Source organism: Diorhabda sublineata, chromosome X, assembly GCF_026230105.1.
Source record: "Diorhabda sublineata isolate icDioSubl1.1 chromosome X, icDioSubl1.1, whole genome shotgun sequence".
NCBI lineage: Eukaryota > Metazoa > Arthropoda > Insecta > Coleoptera > Chrysomelidae > Diorhabda > Diorhabda sublineata.
The window spans coordinates 28,322,151-28,346,615 of record NC_079485.1 but is presented as its reverse complement, the minus strand read 5'-3'; the positions used below and the strand labels follow the sequence as shown (position 1 = coordinate 28,346,615).

Here is a 24,465-nt window from a genome sequence, read left to right as displayed (position 1 = left end):
ACATTTTTTATCAATTAATACCAAAAATGTTGAAATCCTGATGGATATATGATAAGGAAGGTGGATTAACTTAATCTGCAAATTATTACTAAGTAATAACATTTACGTCACAAATCATTAGGTATTAAATCGGGGAATTATGATGGGCAGACGATAAGTATTGATATGCTAAGTAATCAATTTTATTATATGTATTATTTTCAACTACACAGGATACTACAAAAGTATTTAAACAAATCATTAATTGGATTTTTTTACTGGAACGCTCTATATTTGAGCATATGCTCGAACTTTGCATGGGAAATTAGTTTTCATGTGCCTGAGTTATGTCGTTCTTTAGAGAATCCATTTTTTGCGGTAAAATTAGCTTAGAAGGGAACTCAACAAAAGTGATTTAGAATACCCTTAACTAGAAATTGTAATATTTGTTTTTCTCTCAAATTCAAATGGAATGAGCTGTTTATTTTCTATGCATTTAATAGTACTTTTAGCTCTATCATAGTACCTGTACCTATCTCTTGACGCTCTGGAGTTGTCAATACCAAAAATAATATATTTTTCTCCTTAATAATGTTGTGTAAAGTGCCTGGTGTCTTTTAAATTGTAGGATTCAAGACGATGGAGTATTATACATAGTATTTTTCACGTGCCTCCATTAAAATAAATCCATAAAAGTCAGATCTGGTGATCTAGGTGGCCAACTGCATGGATCTCCTTTGGAAAATTTTCTACCTACATAATTTATTACCGCTAATTTGAAATTGCGATAACATTTTTGCTCTGATATTTGAGGGAATCTTAAAAATTATCATCCATTGAAAAAATATGAACTTATTTCGTGGTTATTTATAATCCCCCCAAACATATTCACTTCACGTTCCATTGAATCGGCTGTCTAAATTATGGAAAAAATGCCTGTTTTCAGTGTCATAATAAAAATTAAAAATAAAAATTATGACTATTCTCGACACCATTTCTGTGGAAAGTGGATTTATCTTCTTTCTCTACGACTTGATCAAGACTATAAACAAAAGCTTATTCTATGGTAAAAATCATCGCCGTAAAAATATTGATACAGCTAAATTTGATACGGTTGGTATTTGTGCTTCTTATCCTTCTGAAGTTAACAGAGACAGACAGTTTACAATTTTTCCAAAAATTTACGATTCCGCCACGCTGTAGCCGGACGGCTTCCAGTACCTAGCTACCACAAACATATCTCTTCAGTACAAAATTGTGGGTTGCAGGTGTCAAATGTGTCCGTGGTTTTGAGTGAATTCGGTCTCAATAACGGATTTTACCTTTAACACGTGCTCGGTCCTACAGACTGACGTTAGCTTTGTATAAAGACAGTCAAAAATTGAGGAATATGCCAGCAGGAAGTAATGAAGACGAACAGGAAGGACTCCAGTATCTTTGGGATGAAGCTAAATCAGATGAAATTGAAAAAGCTTATGACAGTGACAGCAGTCTTGAAGAAGATAATGTCGAAATTCAAGATGAGAATTCTGATACAGAACAAGACATATCTGACAGGGAGATAATGCATTTGTATTGAGAAGATATCGTGAGCCTTGCTTCATATTAAAACATGGTACCAAATGAAGAAACATTTAGGAAAATGTTCAAACATCAGAACTCGTGCATTATAACTCAGCTGCTAGGAGTAAAAGGAGAAGTTAAATAGAAGACAATAGCAGCTGAAATATGGTCTTTAGTTATTACAGATGGCGTGATAGAAAATATGGTAGCACATACAAATATGGAGATTGAAAGGAAGTACTACTCATAAACGAACAGAACGGCAAGACCAACGGACAAAGATGAAATAAGAGCTCTGCTTGGTTGGCTAGTAAAATGAAAAGCAATCATCACAACATTCTCGATCTCTTTCGAACAGAAGGCATGAGATGCAAGGAAAGGGTGTGGAGGATAACACAATGGATACCTTTATGGTAAAGGGGTTGATTAAGAAATACCTGGAAAAATCTCAGAAATAGTAGACTGGAAAGCAAAATACAGGTAAAGAAAAGAATAGAGAAAGCTAACAAACGTAGTCAAGACCAACAAAAAGAACAAGAGATTTGTATGCACTTGAAGATATTGGCATAATGTTGATGATGATAAAGAAACGTGAATTAGAATACTTCGGCATGTGATGCACAACTGTAAAGTACGATCTTCTTCACTTGGTAATGCAAGGCAAAATAATGAGTAGGAGTTTCACAATATCGTGGTTAAAAAGTTTGGAAAATCAACAACTCAGATATTCAACGTTGCAGTAAATAAAGTAATGATAGTCAACTAACAAAAACGAAAAAGAAGTCTGTGGTAATTTTCCTTCGCGGATGGTCCTATTGAGGATATTTTTGAGCATATATCCTCGACGCCAGAAGGATGGGTTTCATGACATTTGCCTATGGTTGAAATCATGTCATGTCTTTTAAAATATTACTACTCCAAAATAAAGAAAATTGGAATTATCTAACTAAACTAAACAATACTTTAACTAAAATGAAGCGCTCACGTAGAATTAAAAAGTGATCATATACAGGGGATATTCCATTTAGAAAATTGATTTGGACATTCTGTATAATTGGAAATACCAGTAGTCGTAATTGTTGTTCATACGGCTATAAAAATTTTTTAATACAACTAAATGTTCTTGATTTTAGGTCTCTTCTGTTTTAAAATTAGTTTTTTTTTATAGTTTTTAAAAGAAAGAGAAAATTTGACGTTTCGACTTTTCCTAAAGTCTTCATCAAAGTATAATATTGACACTGACAATTTGCTTATTTATATTGATATATAGATCACCTTCATTATGAATATCAAAATAAGAATAAAATCAAAATAGAAAATGTTCTAATAAGAAAAATTAATTTTTCCTTAGTCCTTACATCTCAAATATACAGCAGTACTTAATCAATCAAATTATTTGTAGTTTTATTAGAATTTACAAAATAGAGATACAAATTTTACTTAAATTATGAAGATGATCTATAAATACGCAAATTGTCATGTCAATATCATATTTTGATAAAGACTTAAAGAAAAGTCGAAACGTCAAATTTTATCTTTCTTCCAAAAATTATTCAAAAAACTAATTTTAAAACAGAATAGACCTAAAATCAAGAACATTTAATTGTATTAATATATCAAAAGGTCTGAGAAATAAGAAATTTAAAAATTTTTTTCGAAAATTGTTATCATTTCTGCACTAGAAACCATATAAATATGAAAATTCTATATGCACTTTTTCAAAACATTACGAAATAATGGGAAATGTTTCAATACTTGTTTATTTTATGATTAATCCGTTGTTTATATTTGAATATTCAACCGTTAGGTGAGTCAAAGCTCCGATCTGGTAATGTTTATAGATTTAGTTCTTTGATTATTTTCAAATAATAACCAGTGAATGCACCTCGCGAGAATTTCTCACCCTATGGGTTAATAACCCATTGAATATTATTCTTCTTACTGTATGGTAATCAGTTCGAAACTTTCCCGCACACAGAATTTCACTTATAAAAATACCGTGAGTCAGTTATTAGTCATGGGAGTAATATACATAAATAAGAAAAATTCGTGCAAATGCTTTTGATTTATTACACTAGTTTACAAAATTTTAATTTTCGCTAAAAGGATTCTACCGTTTTTAACGACTTCCTATTGTTAAATAACAAGTTGTTTAAATTGTATGGATAAATCAGTATAATTATATTTTTCCCCAGATTATATGAAAAATTCCATTCCGAAACAACGCAATGTCAAAATTATTTTGAAATTTCTTCAGCTCCTATATTATTTTGCAATATACTCGAATATTATGAAAAAGCACGTATGGCAACTTCGCGATCGTGAAAAGTATTAAGAAAATTGCACGTACAATTTTCCTCAGATTATACGTAAAATTCTGTTTATCAACATCCCAATGTCAATATTATTTTGAAATTTGAAATTTTAGGAAGAAGTACCTTCGGAAAATTCGTGATCTGTGTAAAAAAATCTATGAATTTTCCAATGAATGGAAAATAAGAAAAATGCAAATGGAATTTTCATGTAGATTATTGAAGCTTTTCAAAAATTGCTTTGCAAATTGAAAATTGAAAATTTTTACTCACAACTCGTTATAGTCATAAGAGATGAAATGGTTTGGAGTTTTTGTGGGATCGAACGTTGATTTAAATTTTTTTCCCCAACTTTGTTATAGAGAATATATAGAATTCAAAGGATATGTATCCAGATTTTTATTTGTCACATTACATCTAATAAATAAAGCGACTGTAAATTATAACTTGATTGCTTTAAATCCATCTCGCACGCGTTTATCAAACAATGCTTCAGACTCGTATGTATAATTTATTTTCTAGAATATAATTTATTATACGTGCTTTTCAGATAAAAGTATCCACCTTTAATAACTTTTGTAATACTGGTATTTAGAAAAAATCCAAAAACACGTCAATTTATGTTGGAAGGGGCAAGCATTATGGCTTATTTAAACTTACTGGAAAAGCCACCCCCTCACCCCTAGCAGCATCCCCTTTATTTTTTAAATTACTTTTCATATTTTTTATGTAAAATTTGGATACTCCTCTTTGAGCTGATTTCAAAAATGTATAATACTTGTAGGTTAAAGTGGTTAGTTTATGAGATAAACAATTTTTCTTTTAAGAGCACAAATTTTACTTATTATTTACTTTCACCTTATTTGCCTGTACTAAAATGGGTTGTACAACAGTTTAAACTCTTTAATCTTTTTAACTGTGCTATTTATTCTACTTAAAAAATCCAAACAACAAAAAACTCTACTTTTTATTAAAGTTTGACATTGTCAACTAGAATTTGTAGTCACTATTGATAGTGTAATTTGATACATTATTTATTTTGTTTCTCTGAAATGGTTTACTCTTTGCAAGAAAGTATTGAAATTGTAGGTTTATACTACCAAAATAATAATTGTGCAAGAGCTGCTGCTAGAATATTTAACGAATTACATGACGGAAGATATGCAACTCATAAGTATGTAATTCAACTGATGGAGAAATTTACCACAACAGGGTCTGTTTGCAATAAAGTGCATAAGCGAGAGGGACTCGTAAATAACGAAGCAATCCAAGTGGCAATTTTAGGGCAAGTCAGCTTAGAGGCTCAACAACCTCAATCGTTGTCAACAATAAGTAGAGCGATCGGTGTTTCATCTTCTACAGTTTTCCGAGTTCTACATAAATTCAAGTACCACCCATACAAAGTTAAGTTGGTGCACGAGTTGAATGAAGATGATTTTGATCGTCGTCTAGAGTTTTGCGAATCAATGACGCAAATTATCAATAACAATCCACAATTGTTAAACAATATTTGCTTTTCTGATGAATGCTCATGGTCATTAAATGGCTTAGTAAGTAGGCATAATTGTAGATATTGGGCTGAAAGTGATCCACATATTATGCGTGAATTCCATACACAACATCCCCAAAAGTTAAACGTTTGGTGTGGTATCCTAGGTGACCACATTGTCGGACCTTTCTTCATCAACGGAAATTTAAATGGTGAATCATATCTTGAGTTACTCAGGGAAGGAGTTGACCCACGTATTACAACAATAATAGAAAATGATGATAACCTTTCCGAAGATTTACTGGTATTTCAACAAGACGGAGCTCCCCCACACTATGCTATGCCTGTCCGACAATTTTTAAACGAAACATTCCCCGCTCGTTGGATAGGTAGAAGGGGGCAGATGATGGAGTGGCCACCTAGGTCACCGGATTTAACACCCCTAGACTTCTTTTTATGGGGGTATTTAAAAACAAAAGTTTATGCTACCCAACCAGAATCTCTGGATGATTTACGAGAGAGGATAGAAAATGAATGTCGACAATTAAATCCAGCCGTATTAAGCAATGTCAGAGAGGCATTTCAAAATAGATTATACCATTGTATGGAAGTGAATGGTACTCATTTTGAACACTTATTGTAACTTCATAATAAATAGCACAGTTAAAAAGATTAAAGAGTTTGAACTGTTGTACAACCCATTTTAGTACAGGCAAATAAGGTGAAAGTAAATAATAAGTAAAATTTGTGTTCTTAAAAGAAAAATTGTTTATCTCATAAACTAACCACTTTAACCTACAAGTATTATACATTTTTGAAATCAGCTCAAAGAGGAGTATCCAAATTTTACCTAAAAAATATGAAAAGTAATTTAAAAAAATAAAGGGCATGCTGCTAGGGGTGAGGGGGTGGCTTTTCCAGTAAGTTTAAATAAGCCATAATGCTTGCCCCTTCCAACATAAATTGACGTGTTTTTGGATTTTTTCTAAATACCAGTATTACAAAAGTTATTAAAGGTGGATACTTTTATCTGAAAAGCACTGTATATATCTCAACAAATTAAAAAAAAACAAAAGGGACAGGTGACATCCATTTTTCTAGTTTAACTATAAAAAAATGAATGACCTCAGTGTCGAACCAAACAATCCAGCCCAAACTTCTCTTGTAAAAGTACAAACTATCCTTTTCGTCCATCTTCGGAATATTGCTCGCACATTTGGAGCTCGACCCCCAAGCATACCATGAGGATACTCGACTCAATACGGACGGAAGCAATTCGACTTATGGACGATCCAGAGTTGACCAGAAACATTTGGAGCTCGACCCCCTGAGGATGCTCGACTCAATACCAAAGAGAGCAATTCGACACACAGTTTAAAATTTTTCACCCTCTTGCTTTTTACATAAAAAAATATAGTTCCAAGGAACAAGATAAATAAATAAAATGTAGACAGTAATTTTATTAGAACGAATTACCGACCTGTTGAAGTGAATAACTCGTGATCAGATTAAAAACAAAATAACCTTCGATGGTTGAAACCTTTGAGAGACGGGTGATTCAAGTTACCAGCGAATCAATAGGTTGAGTTTCTTTAAACCGGTTGCCAACGCGTTGCCGACTGGTCGGCAACCAGTTGTCCCGTTTGTAGTTCCCAATTCAAATACAAAGGTTGTTACTCATTGCAAACTGGTTAGTGATTTGCGTCAGATATGAGTTTCTTTTCTACAAAAATTTTCTCAAAACCCTTAATAAGGCGGCCCCTAGACCCTACAATAACATTGTACAATAAGATTGAAAGGCGCTTAGAATCGAAACCATCAATTAAATTGCACAATATTGTTTTTGTGTTTAGTCGAAGAGTAATGTTGACCCCGTGTGCACTGTGCGTGAAGCAACATGTCCGAACAAGATTTAGCTGCTGCTTTAGTTGTGTTGCTTGTGGCTAAACGAAAACGTAAACGAACACGTCGGTGGTCGAAAGATTGGTACAAGAAAAGGTAGAAATACACTAGAAATATTTTAATAGATTTAATGATATCTGAGGGAGCAGACTTCAAAAATTTTGTACGACTGAACTTGAAACAGCTTCAAAATCTACTAGAATTGGTCATACCATTAATTGAGAGAAAAATACAATGATGAGGGAGGCAATACCCCTTTTTAACAGTTTTTGAATAACATTACGGTATCTAGCGACTGGAAATACTCTGGAACATTTTATAGTGCTAAGACGAAACAGACTAAAAAATATTGGGCAATACTGACCCTACACAATGCAATGGAAAGATATGGTGCAATGAAAATTAAACTCATTCAAACTATTATTCAATCATTGTGCAATCTTCAATATTATCCCTAAACTGTGAAAAATATTGCACAATTCATAGTATTGTGCAATAAAATTGATTGTCTAGGGGCCGCTTAATATTGTACAAATTTTAAAAAGTTGGATTCGGATCCTCCGTTTCTTGTTAAATTACCCCCAGTTTAAACTGACGTTTGAGTAAACTAGAAGAGTTCGACTTACAAAATTATGATAAATTAAATAAATAAGTAAATAAATAAATAAGAATAAGGTGGATTATTGTTTCTAAGCGATATACATATACGCTATCATTTAATTCACTATACACGTTTGAATTAAATATCTTGCCTTGGATTTATAAATTGATATAAAATATACCGAAATTGATTAACAGAGTTACTATTTTAGGACATGAGTGTACATAATAAATCAAAAAAAACCTGCTGTATTGCGTGGACATGCACCACACCAATTTAGACAAGTACTTGAACTTGTCAAATTTGAATTGCTATCAGAACCAAGTATCCTGTAATCTGAAGTTTTGAAATGCGATGAAGACTAGATTACATTCAACATTATCCATTCACCTTGAACTGATATATTAATATGAATGATTAAACAAGGCGGGTTTGATTTATTTATATGGAATACATACATCAGAAAGTTTCCCAAAAAGTGTTTTTCGAAATATTCGACCTTTACAGCTATACATCTTTACATACGCTCAAATCAGGCCTGGAAAATGTTTTCCCCCTTTAAAGCTGAAAACATGGTTTTGAAATTCTTCAATAACTTCTGAGGTGTCCGAGCATCTTTTGTTTGACACTCGAGAACAAGAAAAAGTTATTACTTGTACTACTACTATACAGAATAATGCAATTCGACTTATAGGCGAACCAAAGTTGACCAGGAACATTTGGAGCTCGAACTTCAAGCATACCCTGAGAATACTCGACTGAATACAAAAGAGAGCAATTCGACACAAGCATCTCCACACACTTGAAATTGAAATTCTTCAATAACTTCTTGAGGTGTCCGAGCATCTTTTGTTTGACACTAGGGAACAAGTTAGATGATAAATCGGGTGTATTTGGACAATGAGACATGAATTCGAAGTTTTCTCTCTCAAATATTTAGTTGTTTGACGTGCTTTAAGTTAGCTGGAATGCGGAATTCATCTGCAACTTTCTCACACCAAAATGTATTGTATTGCATTCTAGAGTGCGTCTACTTCAACAGTCATGTTTTCTTCGATTTCTACTTCCTCTTCCTTTTGCTGGATGTTCATAAATTGTTCAAATGTGACTGAGTCATTGATCTCTTCATTAAAATCACAGGAATCTTCTTCCATTGTACTCAACTGGACATTTGAACAAGATTGATCTTGGCAATTGGTACACGGTGAAGAACACACGCCTTTTTACAGCCACATTTGGCAATACAACCTTTTTTGCAATTGCAAAAAATAGTGTTGAGGAGTTTTTCTGGAGCATTTCCAACTGCAGTCTTCTGGGTTCAGTTGATTGCCTAGCCATGTTTGAACTTGATAGTATATTCGATATAAATGTTGAATAGCAGATGCAAATGTTGGAGAAAGACATGATAGTTGTACTTGTTTCGCGTATTTTTTACAAAAGTTCAGCTCCATAAACCTCAAGAAGAAAGGGAATTCCTTCCGTAATCATTGTTTGAGGTGTAGAATCAATTTCTGTAAATACTTTAGCGCAGTCAGTCAAATCTTTTTTTTTTTTTCGAATAATGCTAATACTGACGTTTTGCCTCTTCTGTACATTGATGACAAAGTGTGGCAGCCGATTATCGCATGTAAAAATAGAATATAGTTTTGGAATTTGGGATAAGCAGATAAACTTTTTTAAGAATATATTTCTGTTCTCTATTGAGCCCTTTCAGAAAATAACAAATTTTGACCTTTGCCCCAAATAAATTTTGTAGGATCGATGTGGATTTTTATGGAACTTTATTTGTAATGATAAACCCCAACTCTCTACTAATATTTGGCTTTCCGGGAATTTTTGTTAATTGTCCACTATTTTTATGTCTAAATTGACCGGACTATAATTTCCCTTGCCATAGTATTTCTACTTCGAATGTCTCCTATTACATTTTCTTAACTGTTGCGTCGTTTATGTTGTTTTCTTTTATACCTCGACATAGTACTATACTTTATTTTTATTAGAATAAAGTCTAATCCTTTTTCTATGTCTCTAAAAATATTTTTCTCGTTTCAATAGACTTTTTGAGTTATTTTTTGGAATATATGTGATTTGTAAGAATCTGAATCCATTTTTATAATTGCGGTTTCATTTATTTTTCATATATTAATGCAAATAACAATTTTTTTCCAATCCAATATAATCTTAACTTTCACTTCAACATACCTAATTTCTAAAAAATGCAAAAGTAATAATAATAACCCGTTATTTTAAAAAATATTTGTAACTATTAGAATTGACTCACAACAAAAAACTTTCTACGCAGATAAGTGATGATTGACAAATGGAATATGGTAAATATTCACGTAGTATTGCAGGTGTTGGCTATCGTGAATATACGCATAATTATGTTATAGTATTTTTATGTGAAATATCGAACATGAGTCAATATTCATTTTTTGTGTCCTTGAATATCACAAGTGTACCATTGTTTCCAGAATTGTTGTTAATACTATAAAAATGTCAAAAATTTAAGGATTATTCAGACAATGACATCTTATGTCATGGCATCTAATACCATGACGTGAAAACCACAACAATGCACTGTATGAATAGTTGAATGTCATGGTGTTGTGACGCATATCAAAAATTTTTCATATACGACGTCGTGACACCGGCGATATCGCAGCAGAGATATTAAAAAAATGTTTAGATATATGAATAAAACATGCTAAATTTCTCCAAAATGAGTCCATTTGAATTTGCAGAAGATTGCAAAAAGATCCTGGATCAGTTGCATCAAAAAATTATAGAAAAAAGCGCAGCAAAATAAGCAGAGTGCTTTACTTTCTAAGACTGCTGTACACGAATTTACCCTCACAGAGGTTGAACGCCTAACATATAACCTTGATCTGACCCCGTCCGACTATTTTTTGTCGGCAAAGTTGAAGGTTGAATTGAGGGGTAAAAATTATTTTATCGCATTTTTCCGGTACAAATTAAAACTAAGCTAACCATATACGATTTTTCTATAGAAAAAATCATATCAAATAACTGCGACCCGATTAATTCAATCCCTTTCCGAAAAACAGTAATCGTGATCCTGATTACTTTCCGAACGTTCAGATCATATTCGGGTTAACTCGATCATAGTTTCCGAAAAGTCCTCTAGTGTCATATGTCAAATGTCAAAGCTGTTACTGCATTTGATGCAATGACATGAATGTCACAATCAGAACAAGCCTTCTCGTATAGGTAGGAACACTTAATCATATATGAAAAATGTAATGGAGGCTCTTGAAGAAGCTACGTGAAAAAAATTGAGATTGCTAGATGTTGACAAAAAGATTACGTAGAGATGCATATTTTTAATTGAATGATCTTATTTAGATATTCAAATTGAAATATACTTAGAAATAATAATAGTCCGGTCAATTTAGACATTCGAAGTTACATAAATTTCCCACAAAGCTGAAAATCAGTAAAGTTGCTTAAAATATAATTAAAAATAGAATTTGGAAATTCCCATCATTGCCGTGTATTGAAAAAGCTTTAAATGTCAGAAAAATGAGTTTTTCGCGATTTTCAGCAAAACTGTAAGTTTTATCATAAAAATACCTTAGACAAAAATTGTAGATCATAAAATTATCTATCTAAAAACTTATTGATACTTTTTTCTCTACGAGCCACCGTTTCTGAGATATAGTGACGATTCAAAAAGTTGTAATCGTCACAATATGCAAACGTTTCTACGCCATCTATGAGGTAGTGTACGCGCATTTTTTTAACGAGGTTTCCCCAGGTTTATTTCACAGTTCTGTTTTAATTAAGTTTAATTTGAAACTATTACAAAATAATGGAAATTAGCAGAGATTGAATAGATAAAAGCAATTTAAATTAAAAAATGTTGTGATATTTAATCGTCCAAGTCGTAATTTTCAAATTCTTGTTCTTCTTCATTCTGACTGCATGTAATTTGGGTCAATAGCGATGTATTGCATGTTGCCTGGTTGGAATCAAACGGATCCTTCACTGTTGGTGATTTAATATTACACCACGACCGGCCTTGAATAGGTGTACATGCCAGAGAACAAAACAGTCCGACTTTTTTGCATCCATTTTTGCAGTTACAAAGAATTGTATTCAGCAGTTTTTCCGGCGCAGATTGTTTGAACGGGTTCTAATGTATTGTTGACTAATTTCCAAACCCAGTCTGTAGATTCTAGCTGATTAACCAAACCACACTTGAACTTGGTAATATACTCGAAAAAGATGTTGATGAGCAGCAACTGAGTTTGAAGGAAGTCAAGCCAATTGAACTTGTTTTTCACTTTTAGCATTTTTAACATGCATATCGATACTTATCTAACTAGGTAGTTTTTTTAGGAGCTCCGTACATAGAAAGAAGAAGGCCAATAACGTTGGTAATAACTTCTTGTTAAATTGAGTTAAATTATTGTTTTTAAAAACTTCAGCACATTGAACTAAATCATATTTTTCAAACATTTTGAAAACTGATATTTTACCCCTCGTGTAAAATGCAGATTTCGTGTCACAGCCAGTTATTGCGTGTATTACTATGTTACAATGACAGGTTTCATTTTACCTGATATTCTTATGTATATTTTATATTTTAAGTAAGTTACAATGGCCAATAGAAAAATTACATATATTAGAGATGTGTATACGTGGCATACTCTGCATATTATGACGATTAGAACTTTTCCAACTTTTTGAATCGTTATATCTCAGAAACGGTGGCTAGTAGGGAAAAAAGGATTCATACGTTTTTTGTAGATAATTTTATGATCTACAATTTTTGTCTGAGATATTTTTATGATAAAACTTACAGTTTTGCTAAAAATCGCGAAAAAGTTTTTTCCATGCACGAGAATGATTGGGACTTTCAAATTTTAATTATATCTAAACAACTTTACTGATTTTCAGCTTGGTGGAAATATATGTAGCTTCACTCTTATTTTTTGGTCTAATTTGACCGTACTAATACATATACTTGGAGTTTGGATTTTTTAATATTACAGAGAAACGAACGAATTTTGATTGTATATTAAATTTATTTAAAGTAGTTGTTTCGATTGAATGATTATAATAATAATCATTGTAATTCCATGAATACGTATCACTGTATTTTCCGTAATTATTTGATTGTTATTTAAAGTAAGTAAAATATTTAAATTCAATCTGTCATTCATAAATCATTTAATTTCATAAGAAGAGCCCAAGTTAACTGAAATATCAATAAAACAATAATCAAGTATTTAGAGAAATCATTAATTACTTATTTTTTTCCATAATTAAACTCCTTCTGGGTCTTTACATTAGATTCAAACAAGATCGTAAATTTGGTGGAACCTCTCCATATATTTAGTGTAGTATGTCCTTTGTTAAGAAATCTCTTGAAAGATATAAAATTAAACCATAACCGAACAGGTCCGAACTTTGCTTTCGCTTTGAATAAATAACACGAAATAAAATATTTTTATAGACTAGATTACAAGTTGGAAGTTAATATTTTTTTTTTCATTAAATGTAAATATAGAATATCAACTTATTTGACAGAATTTACCTAATTATGAAAATGAATGAAGCCAGTACTATGCGTTCAACGTACGGCTGAACATTGGAAGGAAGGCTGGATGCAGTGTTGCAACTCCACGATGCGTCCAACTTTTGCGTCATTATTCACTTTCCAACTTTGGCTGAACATTGATCGAAGGCTGTAACCTTCTAAAGAAATGAAAACATGCCAAAAAGTAACAGCATACAACAGATTAAACTAGATGACACTAGCAACTTTTGTTTTTCATACAAAACACCGTGTGGTACCGGCTTAGAAAAGTTTGGTTTCTTTAAATGATATTGGAATGATAAAGGAAGCAATTCGAAGTGTGAATCGTTCAATTTAGCCATCGTTGCCATCGACTTGTGAATCGGTGCATTGTCTTGGTGAAACAGTGGTTTTTTATTCGATATATGAGGCCGTTTTTCATTGATTTTTACATTGAAACGATCCAACAACTCTATGTAGTATTCGCTATTGATTGTCTTTCCCTTTTGGAGATATTCGATGAACAATATTACATGCGCATCCCGAAATACTGAAGCCATAACGTTCCCAAATGACTGTTGTACCTTTGGACGCTTTGGATGTGGTTCAATAGCTGCATTCCACTCAAATGACGATCGTTTTGAGTGAAGGGATGGATCCATTTTTCATCCATTGTCACATATCAACGCAAATAATCTCATTTATTACGTGTAAACATGCTCAAACACTGCTCTGAATCAATACGTTGGTGTTTTTGATCGACTGTGAGTAAACGCAGCACCTACTTTGAAAAAGCTTGGGTCTCGTGGTCAAATGTTCATGCAGAATTGTAAACACACTGCCTTCTGATATCTTTACGGTCTCAGTTATGTTATGCAATTTCAATTTACGATTAGATATTACCAATTTTGGGAATTTTTTGATGTTTTCTGAAGTAACCACCTCAATTGGACGACCAAAACGTTCACCATCATCGATGTCTGTACGACCACGTTTAAATTCAGCAAACCAATAACAAATGGTTATTTTCGATGGAGCAGAATCCGGATAGCACTTTTGAAGCCATTGCTGAGGTTGTACAGTATTTTTTGTCATCAATAAGCAATGATAAATTAACACAAGGAATTGTTTTAAATCCATTGTTTTGAAAATAACAAAAGTAGCCTCTCTGTCATTTTTTCTATCGAAATTAATTAAATTTTACACATAATCTTCTGAATGTTGATACGTCATACGGATTTGACAATGGCAGCGCCATCTGTGTGTCAATCACACAACTAATTGAGTAATGTAATATGTAAATCGTAGATTTCTCAACACCAAGCGTACTACTAACTAATTCTAGTATGTCATCACCACTTTCACGTAAATGTTTGTGAATGATTCAAAACAATTAGATATTAATGTTTTATTTGTTAAGGGATCAATTTTTCGGCATTTACACGGCCAAATTTCCCTCAATCACACTAGAATACACAACAGATTTTAAACTGTACCTTTGACCTCCTGACTAAATGGAAAAACCTACAACCGTATTTTCAACGAAATTTGTTGAGAGGTTATTCTTCTATTAAAAACAAAATTTTATTGGAACCTATAGATCAAAATCTTATGATACCGGTATATAATCTTTAATACATAGGGCTTTTGACTACTCCAAACCTTTCTATCGTTCTATACAGTGAACGAACAATAAAAACTTGTATTAACTCAGTTATCATACATAAAAATAGACTTAGTAGATAGATAGATACCTACCTTGAATTATTCATGTGAGTTGCGTTATTTGTAAATATATTTTAAAGTAATTAGTTTTTGACGAAGAATCTCCTGTTTTTCCTAGACAGAAAATTGCGTTTGGAACCCATCAATCTTCACATCTACCATAAATTAAATAATTTCTATCAAATATTTGCGGGTCTCTGTGAATCCGATGTTGCCATCACTTCCAATAAATGTGGTTACAGGAAAATCTGTTAGTTTTTTTCCTAGTATCAATGTTTTACTCGGCGTTGTTTCTCGTGAACGTTTTCAATATATTTTTATCTTTTGTAGATCGATAAAAATGGAGATGGACACATAGATTTGAAGGAGCTCAGAGAAGCATTGGAAATGTGTGGTCTTAAAATCGCTGGTTACCAATCTCGCCTTATTGAAGAAGAATACAAAAATTCCAACAAATCAAAAATAAACGGTAGATTGACATTCGAAGAATTCGAAAAACTTATCTGTGATCTAAAGGCTAATGAAGTAGCTAATACATTCCGTACTGCTGTTTCTAAACGTGAAAACTTACAACATCTTGGTGGGACATCTGAGGCTTCAAATGAAGGCACAACACATTCTGTTAGAGTTGAAGAACAACTGGCGTTTTCTGATTGGATTAATTCTAATTTGCAACATGATCCCGATTTGAAAAAACTATTGCCAATTGACTCCGAAGGAAAATATCTGTATGAGAAAGTAAAAGATGGAATTTTATTGTGGTAAGTTGCATCTTATCCGTTATCATGTTAGATTCATTATACACCATTTTTCTTTTATTTTGAGTTATTTGCAAGTTGTAAGTTGAGCCACGGAACTAAAATATTATTCATTAAATGTTTACCGGTATATTATATATGAAACTTAATTTTTTTTTTTAGTAAAGTAATCAATCATTCATGCCCAGATACCATTGACGAAAGAGCAATAAATAAAGAAAAATTAACACTATACAGGAAACTAGAAAACCTTACACTCGCCTTATCTTCTGCTTCCGCGATTGGTTGTAATGTTATCAACATAGATGCGCACAATTTATCAAAAGGAACGCCTCACTTAGTTCTTGGTCTTCTTTGGCAAATAATCAGAATAGGTTTATTCAACCAAATCACTTTAGAGCACTGCCCCGGTTTGACAACTCTTCTATCAGAAGATGAAAAAATAGATGATCTGATGAAGCTGTCACCAGAAGCAATCTTACTTCGATGGGTGAACTACCATCTAGAAAGAGCTGGAACTCATCGACGTGTTACCAATTTCCAAAGCGACATTGTCGATTCTGAAGTCTACACTCACCTTCTTAAACAGATCGCACCTGTAGACGCTGATGTTACTACTGAAGCTCTCTATGAAAAAGATTTGATTAGTAGAGCTGAAATTATGTTGCAGCAAGCTGCTAAATTGAAATGCAGAGCTTTTGTTACTCCACAGGATGTCGTCAATGGAGTCTACAAGTTAAATTTGGCCTTTGTAGCTAATTTATTCAATAACCATCCAGCTCTCCATCAAAATGGTACAGATGAGTTTGAAACTATTGAAGAAACCAGAGAGGAGAGAAGTGAGTATACAATAAATCTAATAATTTTATAATTATTTAACGTGTTTGTTTTCAGCTTACAGAAACTGGATTAACTCCATGGGAGTCTCGCCTCATGTTAATTGGCTCTACTCTGATCTCGCTGACGGTTTAGTTGTTTTCCAACTTTATGATATAATTAAACCAGGAACTGTGAAATGGAACAGAGTTCACCGTAAATTTACCAACGAAAGAAAAAAATTCATGGAAAAATTAGAAAACTGCAATTACGCTGTTGAACTCGGCAAAGAAATAAAATTCTCTCTGGTTGGAATCGGTGGACAAGATATCAATGAAGGCAACGTTACTTTAACCCTCGCACTTATCTGGCAATTAATGAGAGCTTACACTTTGTCAATTCTTGCACAACTAGCAGATTCTGGTAGTCCGATTGTCGAAAAAGAAATTGTCAGTTGGGTTAACAGTAAACTCGCTAATGGCGGTAAAAAGTCTTCCATCCGTAGTTTTCAAGACCCTTCCATATCTGATGGAAAAGTTGTTATCGACCTTATTGATGCTATTAAACCTGGTGCTATTAATTACGATCTTGTTAAACAAGGATCAACTGAAGAGGTATTATATTCATTCTCTATAGATAATACATAATGTGACACAATCTATTATTATTTCGATTTGAACATTCAATTTGTTTTTTTTTTGTTCTATTCATTCACTTTTTCTATGGTAATTTATTAATTATATCAAATCAATCATGTTTCACTTTTAATCACCAATTTTCGACTAATTTTGGTAAAAAATAATCACTAGTTCTCTCTATAATATGATGAATTATTTATCACACTTTCAAAGTAAAATCCAAATACGAGGGTTGCTACTTGAGTTTTGAGATATAGCAACACTGATGTGAATATGTCAAATCTGACATTTTAATGGTGAACGTACTTAGAAAGTGTTGTCATTCGAGTGCTATTTGAATTGTTTACATATACTTGAAACATTCCTCTTTCGACGTCGATGTGCCGATTAACTTTTAGTGATGAAACACTATCTCAAGCCACGATGAATTTCGTGAAGGTCGTCCAAAATTGGCTGTTGTGCCAAGAAACATCGATGCTGTGCGTAAACTGTACATTCAATATTGTATGAATATTTGGCTGTGAAAAAGATTTGTCCGCTTTGGATACCGCATAATTTGTCAAATCACTCGTGTCGTGCTTCAAAAGACGTCTATAAGACCAAGACGAGCCAAATAATAACTGGACATGCCTCTACCGTTTCATTAGAGCAACGGTCAATTCTGAATGACCAATCGCAGAAGACGAATCATTCCCCACTACGACAATGCGAGCTCCCATACATCAGTTCATACAAAAACGAACTGTCAAAACATCAAATGGCATAATGTGAATTCAAAAAAATACTTAGTTGACTATAATCATCAGAATAGTGTCATAATCTGAAACGTTCATTTAATTCTCAGCAGTTGATGAATTCTTGAAGTGTGTCAAAATTTAGTATCATGCAAATGAATAATTTCTTATAAACTTAAAAATTCAATTGGAAGATATTTTGTAGTATTTCAGTTTCACTTCGTGCAAAAAAGCACTGGTTTGAATTCGAGTATTTGAGAAAACCTTATGATTCTGTACCTGAATCATTCACTTCTATAATTAACTGGGTTTTGTAGAGTACTCAAAATATTTATTTAGTAAATGAATACACTTTGAAGCGCCGAAACAAACAGTGACATTTGACATGACATATTGGAGACGCCATTGTAAAAGCACCATTCCACCACGAAGGATAGATACAAGATGTCCGAACAATATTGATGTACATCAATAACATACCCAGATTATAGTTCTCTTTCCTGTGACTGGTTTAGCAAGTGTTCAGGATATGTCAACTGTTTCCAACTATTGTTCATTTCTAATTTTCAATTTTATATAGAAAATAATGCCGCGCGCATTAGAAAAACCAGTTTGACAACACAACTACTTCGTATTGATTAATTATTTAAAAGAGTACTCCTGGAAAAATAGCGGGCTCTTGGGATAAAAAATCTGCTCCCTCAAATTGAAGCCATTTTTTCAACAATATTTTTGGACTCCTTGTAGCTATACTTGTGTGTTACACAAAGATTTTTCGGAAACTATGATAGGGTTGACTCGAATGCTTGAAAACTAACCGGGATCATGATAATCGTTGTTCGGAAACTGATTGAGTTAATGGAATCTTTGCCATATGATATTATCCTTTCTACCCTGATAGACCAGTGGGTTGTTTCATTTATCTATAGTTTTCCGAACTTCAAAGGTTAGTCATTCCCCTTAGATGACTGTATTATCAATTATCATGAACAGCGTATTTGATAGCTTACCGGGGTTTACGGTTTTTCTACTTTCCGGGAAAAAATCAAAAACCATGTAGTTGAGATGAAGCGACTGAAATAATGCTTCATGATTTCGTAAATCTTGATGAGACACAACACCAAGAAGCTGCATCAGTAACTTTTCTTAACACTAGTTCAAATTATCCACAATCATTTTTATCTAATTCTGTTTCTGAATATTCTGATATTATTTAAGACCCCAGTCGACAATCTCATCAGTTTTTTCATCTCTATCGTCAATAGACAACCGGAGCGTGACGTCATATTGTTATAGATTATAGATCCAAAGTTTGTGGGGTAGGGTGAATTCTTAAAAAAATTTAAAAATTGTTTAGTTTATTGTTGTGTTTTGTAGCAGAAGATATTTTTCCACAAACACTAAATATATATAAGATTGTCAACGCAGTTAAAACTTTGTTTGGATCCCTGACCTGCCTTTACAATGGCGGTGTGTGACGTCAACACTTGTCTAGTTGTTTGAATATGAAAATTCCACCAAAAATTGCCGATGCAAGCTTATTCATGGAGTTGACCGTAATGCATAAAGGATTGACCTATATCCTTCTGGATTTTCGTTTATTTTTTTTTGTTTTTCTATAATTTTTTTTTTACAAACAAAACGACAACAACGCGATGCGTATACATACTTCTTTGATACTCAGCACTGATCACCGGTCTTTTCTGAAACGGGCCTAAAATATGATTACTTTCCGTTTCTTCGTATTGATGCCACATTTCATTTGTAAGTGAAATTGAACACTTTTCTTGGTTAATCCCCAAATCTCAATATTATTTTATTTTTGTGTATGATTTTTTAAATAAAAATATTTTTTTACAGGAAAAACTGGCTAATGCAAAATATGCAATTTCCATGTCGCGTAAAGCAGGAGCTAGAGTCTATGCTCTTCCAGAAGACATTACAGAAGTTAAACCCAAGATGGTGATGACAGTATTCGCTTGCCTTATGGCTCTCGATTATATACCCAATATGGATAGTGCCAGGCAGTAAATACTTAAAAATTTACATTTATTTCAGACTTCATCTTCTGCTCGGTATTTTATATAGAAAACAAAGGTTACCATTCTATTTTTTCACACAATTTTGTATATTTCTAATTTTATTACTTTATTTATATTTATTACGAAAAATTCAATTGACTCAAATCAGGAGTTTTCAAAAATAATTTTTACATGAAACGCCATGTAATAAGCGAATAATACAGGTTAACACTAGTATTTACTACTGATCAAAGATAATTGTCATATACACTGTTACGGCCGGTTTCATAATACATCTAAAGGAATTTTATACAATAAATTTATTATAACAAGGAACGTCGAAAAAATAAAAATGGTGTATCAATCATTTAAACCTTTAATAATTAGGTACGATTAAAAATGATAAAAATAATTATTGAATGGAATAATTGTACTGAAAAATTGGCAAATACAAAACACTCACTTCTCCTTTTAATTTTGTTTCTTTTTCTTTTCATATTGGAAAAGGACAGAATATTGTCAACCTACTTTCAAGGTTTTAAAAGAGCTTTTACTTGAGAGACTGTTTCAAATCTACATGGGACCACTTTAATTTAACAAGTTAAAGGGTCCTTTAATCTAAAGAAATCTTTAGTTTAAGTGCCAGTTGGGGTGGTATTATGAAACCGGTCGTTAGAGTGTATATAACGTATTTCGTGACAGTTACTCCACTTTTTTGACACTTGTGTATACTACTTTATATAACTATTAGGGTACAGCAAAATTTTGAATTTTATTATGGCTTCTTTATATAAAAATATATAGTGAGTCTTACATGTTGTCCTAAATAAGAATCAAAACTTCTTCTAGAGTTTGTAGAGGTGTAATGTTGATGTAACATTTTTTTTAAAACTGGTATACTTACACATACAACAAAAATGAAGTTGTAACTTCCTATTTTAAGTCAGTTTGTGCTCAAATATGAATTACCATATCGAGGGTCATTGCTTTCAATGCACCTTCTTTCATTTGTGTTGTTAATAATGTTTATTAACATTCCTGTTCCAAGCAGAAGGTGAAACGCTATACTCAAATCGTGTTTATTTAATTTTATTTTACTAATATACAATTATGTTCTTTTACTCAAATTAGAGTCGAGGTCCTAAGGCTTTATATTATCAAATTTATTTATTTCTATAATAGATTTATATACACTTCTTTACATTTATATATATTTTTTAAGAATGTCTTTGAAACCTTGACTGGAGCAACGCGTACATTCCAATTTTAAATTTCCCGCCCGGTTGTGTTATCAAAATCATTTTGTTAAAATTAGATCGAAATTTTTTATATATAAAAATATAATTTAACCAGTTTAGTATAAAATACTAAATTATTTTTTCTTTCTGAGGGTTTTGTGCAATAGGTATTTTGGTTAATATTTTCCTTTTGTACGAATTCTCTAGTAGTGTATCGAAATCATTCCATTAATTTCACATTTACATCTATTTAGTACTGTTTCAGTTGAGTAATCTTCGATTAATTCCATGTTTTGCATTTCTGGCTCTGCGCGATACCAAACTAAGTGCCATTTACACCTAAGTGAACACTCTAAGTGTAGTTCCAATGAAACATAGTATTATATAAGCATTTATACTTTCTGTAAGTTTATACATTTTCAGTAAACTGGTCATTTGCTTTAATAAATGGAATAGGTAGTCAACTGTGTTTTAATTCATCCCTCACCACCTATTTATTGAATAGTAGGTAATGAACATGCGTTTACATCCCCAAGATCAACAATTACACCAGATATGAAAAACTAAAGGCTAGAAAGTCAAATTCTATTCCTGATAGCTATCAAATATATCACCATTAATTTACAGACACCAATAAAAGTCAGAATGCATGCAGATGATCTAGTTATGTACATAAAAAGCAAGAATCTGACAACAATGAAATAAATTTTACAATCACACGTAAATATACTTGAAAAATGGTCCAGAGTCGGGCTTTCGCTTATCTGCAGTGAAAACCAAATGCATAGAGAAATGCTTTATTGTCAAAAAATTGTTAAAATTTGTAGACAAAAGTTTGTAAAAACTAATGTTCTCTAGAAGAGAAGTAGACCAAAAACCACTACTCAAACTAAATGGTATTCCTCTCGACAATGAATCAAAAATCACATATTTGGGAATGATATTCGACTTGTAATTAAATTGAAACGAACACATTAAGGAGTCGTCAAATGTCAGAATGGACTAAACCTATTAAAAGTTCTCTCAAACAGAGACAGGGGAATCTGACCGAGAGACTACTCTAAATCTATAGGCAAGTCATAAGATCTAGGCTAGATTATGGGTCCATCGCCTATGCTTCCGCTAAAAAACAGATTCTAAAATGTTTGAATGCCATAGCCAATCAAGCATAACGCAATGTTGAGCAGCTTATTAAAATCCCTTCACCTTTGGTCCTAAGAGCTTACCACATGTTCAGAGCTTCTGATCCATAAATAAAAAGCTAACATTGAAAGAATTGTAAAAATCCGTAAATGAGTCATTCAAAATGGTTCGTTGAGAGGCACCAAAAGTTTGGGGACCTTGGTGTAACTGAATATAGTTCTATTTGATTGATACTGAGACACACTTCATCATGTATTTCCAGAAATTATAATAAGTCAGATATTACCATTGTCCCTTTAAAAGGCATGCAGTATTCTGTACTACACATTTTACATTGTTTAAGCTATCGGTTAGAAGATGTCGCGGCAGTAATGAATATCAAATTTTTCGCGGAAATTACTAAGTGGGCGACACCTGTTAATTTACTTTCAAACTTCAATATGGAAGAACAGCACAAAATGTTATTTCAAATTTTAGTTTAAATAGTCAAATATAATTATTTGAAGTGCTTTTCCGAGATAAAAACGAAGCACACATCCATAAGGTGTACTTCGAAAACAATCAAAACGTGGTAAAAATTATAGTGTTACAAACGTACTAGTTGTTAAAATCCTACTAGAGTGCCCGTTTTTGGTAGTTGCGTGTAGATTTTCAAGTCGTTTCCTCCCGTACTTATATTTATGATTGATCGAAAAAGAAAAAATTACGTTAGGTACTTACCTTTGGCGATGAAAAAAGTTTTAGCTCTTAGTTTATTTAGATTTATGTAATGAAATGAAAGTAAACTTAGTTAATCTGTAGTTGTATTAGAATTCTGTTTATTTTCCACCTCACAACTTTTATTATCATCTGTTCTTTGCAGTTAGGTTGCTCATAATCAGAACATACCCCGATAATAATTGAAATGCCAACTTTCAATTTGTAACAATAGATTTACAGAAAGAATTAACTGAAGTAGAGGAAACAGTAATATCAGATACCTTCGATGAACTAACAAATTCCACTGTAAACGTAGAATTAAAAACTAGCGTAGAAAATGTTAATAATGAAAATATTTTAGTAGAAGAAAAAGATCTATTTAGTGTTAGACAAACCATGCTTCTTGCAGTGAGGTCACTGAAGAAAGAATTGACCAATGTAATTCTTTTGACTTATTTTCTTCTGAAGATGAATCAGATAGGTACAAATTATCTCCAGGAAATCAATCAACTGAAAATACCAACAGGGATTTAGAAATGAAGAATCCAAATTTGGCAAGAATACATGACCATACACCAAGGACTGAAATTTTTTTTTTAATATAATAGAATTGAACATAAAGTGAATCTATTGTTTTTGAGAAATATCTGAATTGACTTGACTTGGAAGAATTTTAAAACATTCCTTAGTACATACAGGACAATTCTCCTAAGTTTCGGTAACAAAGTTATCGTCTTCAGACACCGAAGGTGAACTAAAACTAAAAATTTCTAGCGGGAATCTTCACATTTATTCCTCATTACTAAACTATAGAATGGGATTTAAGGAATAATGCATACAACAATTTATTTCATGACTATGACTGTACCTGCTACTTCAGCTTCTACTGCGAGGTTTTTCTACATTTTCTGTAGTTCATACAAAGAGAAGAAACAAGCTAACAACTTTGCGTGCAATAAAACTATCGTACATTCCCCATTACTGGCAAACGCGTAACAACGCAAAAACTGCTGTACGGGATGTACCATTTGACAAAAACAACTGTCCCTTGATTCTCCATTCAATTGAAGTAACTGAAAGCGATCAACATTTTGACATGATAACCGAGAAGGAAGTAGAGACACCTGGATCGTCAGGCCTTTCAAAACCACAAATAACTATTGAGCCAGATCCAGAAACTTCTTCGTAGGATGAAGAAATTCCTTATCAGGACTCTGATTTTGACGAGGAAGACGTGACAGATGACTATGAAATTTAACATTTCAGGAACTAGTTATTGTTTTGTGACTTTGTTACCAAAGG

At 32.5% G+C, this 24,465-nt stretch overlaps 1 protein-coding gene across 1 annotated transcript in view; it reads left to right on the top strand.

Moving 5' to 3' along the window:
* Positions 1–21,817, top strand: part of LOC130450767 (plastin-2) — a 34,761-nt gene extending 12,944 nt beyond the window's left edge. Inside the window, exons 2-5 of the mRNA XM_056789389.1 lie at positions 15,447–15,877; positions 16,037–16,713; positions 16,769–17,304; positions 19,923–21,817. Of these exons, the coding sequence (XP_056645367.1) occupies positions 15,447–15,877; positions 16,037–16,713; positions 16,769–17,304; positions 19,923–20,093 (1,815 nt within the window). The 3' untranslated portion in view covers positions 20,094–21,817. The remainder of the gene's footprint in view (positions 1–15,446; positions 15,878–16,036; positions 16,714–16,768; positions 17,305–19,922) is intronic.
* The last annotated feature ends 2,648 nt before the right edge of the window (positions 21,818–24,465 follow it).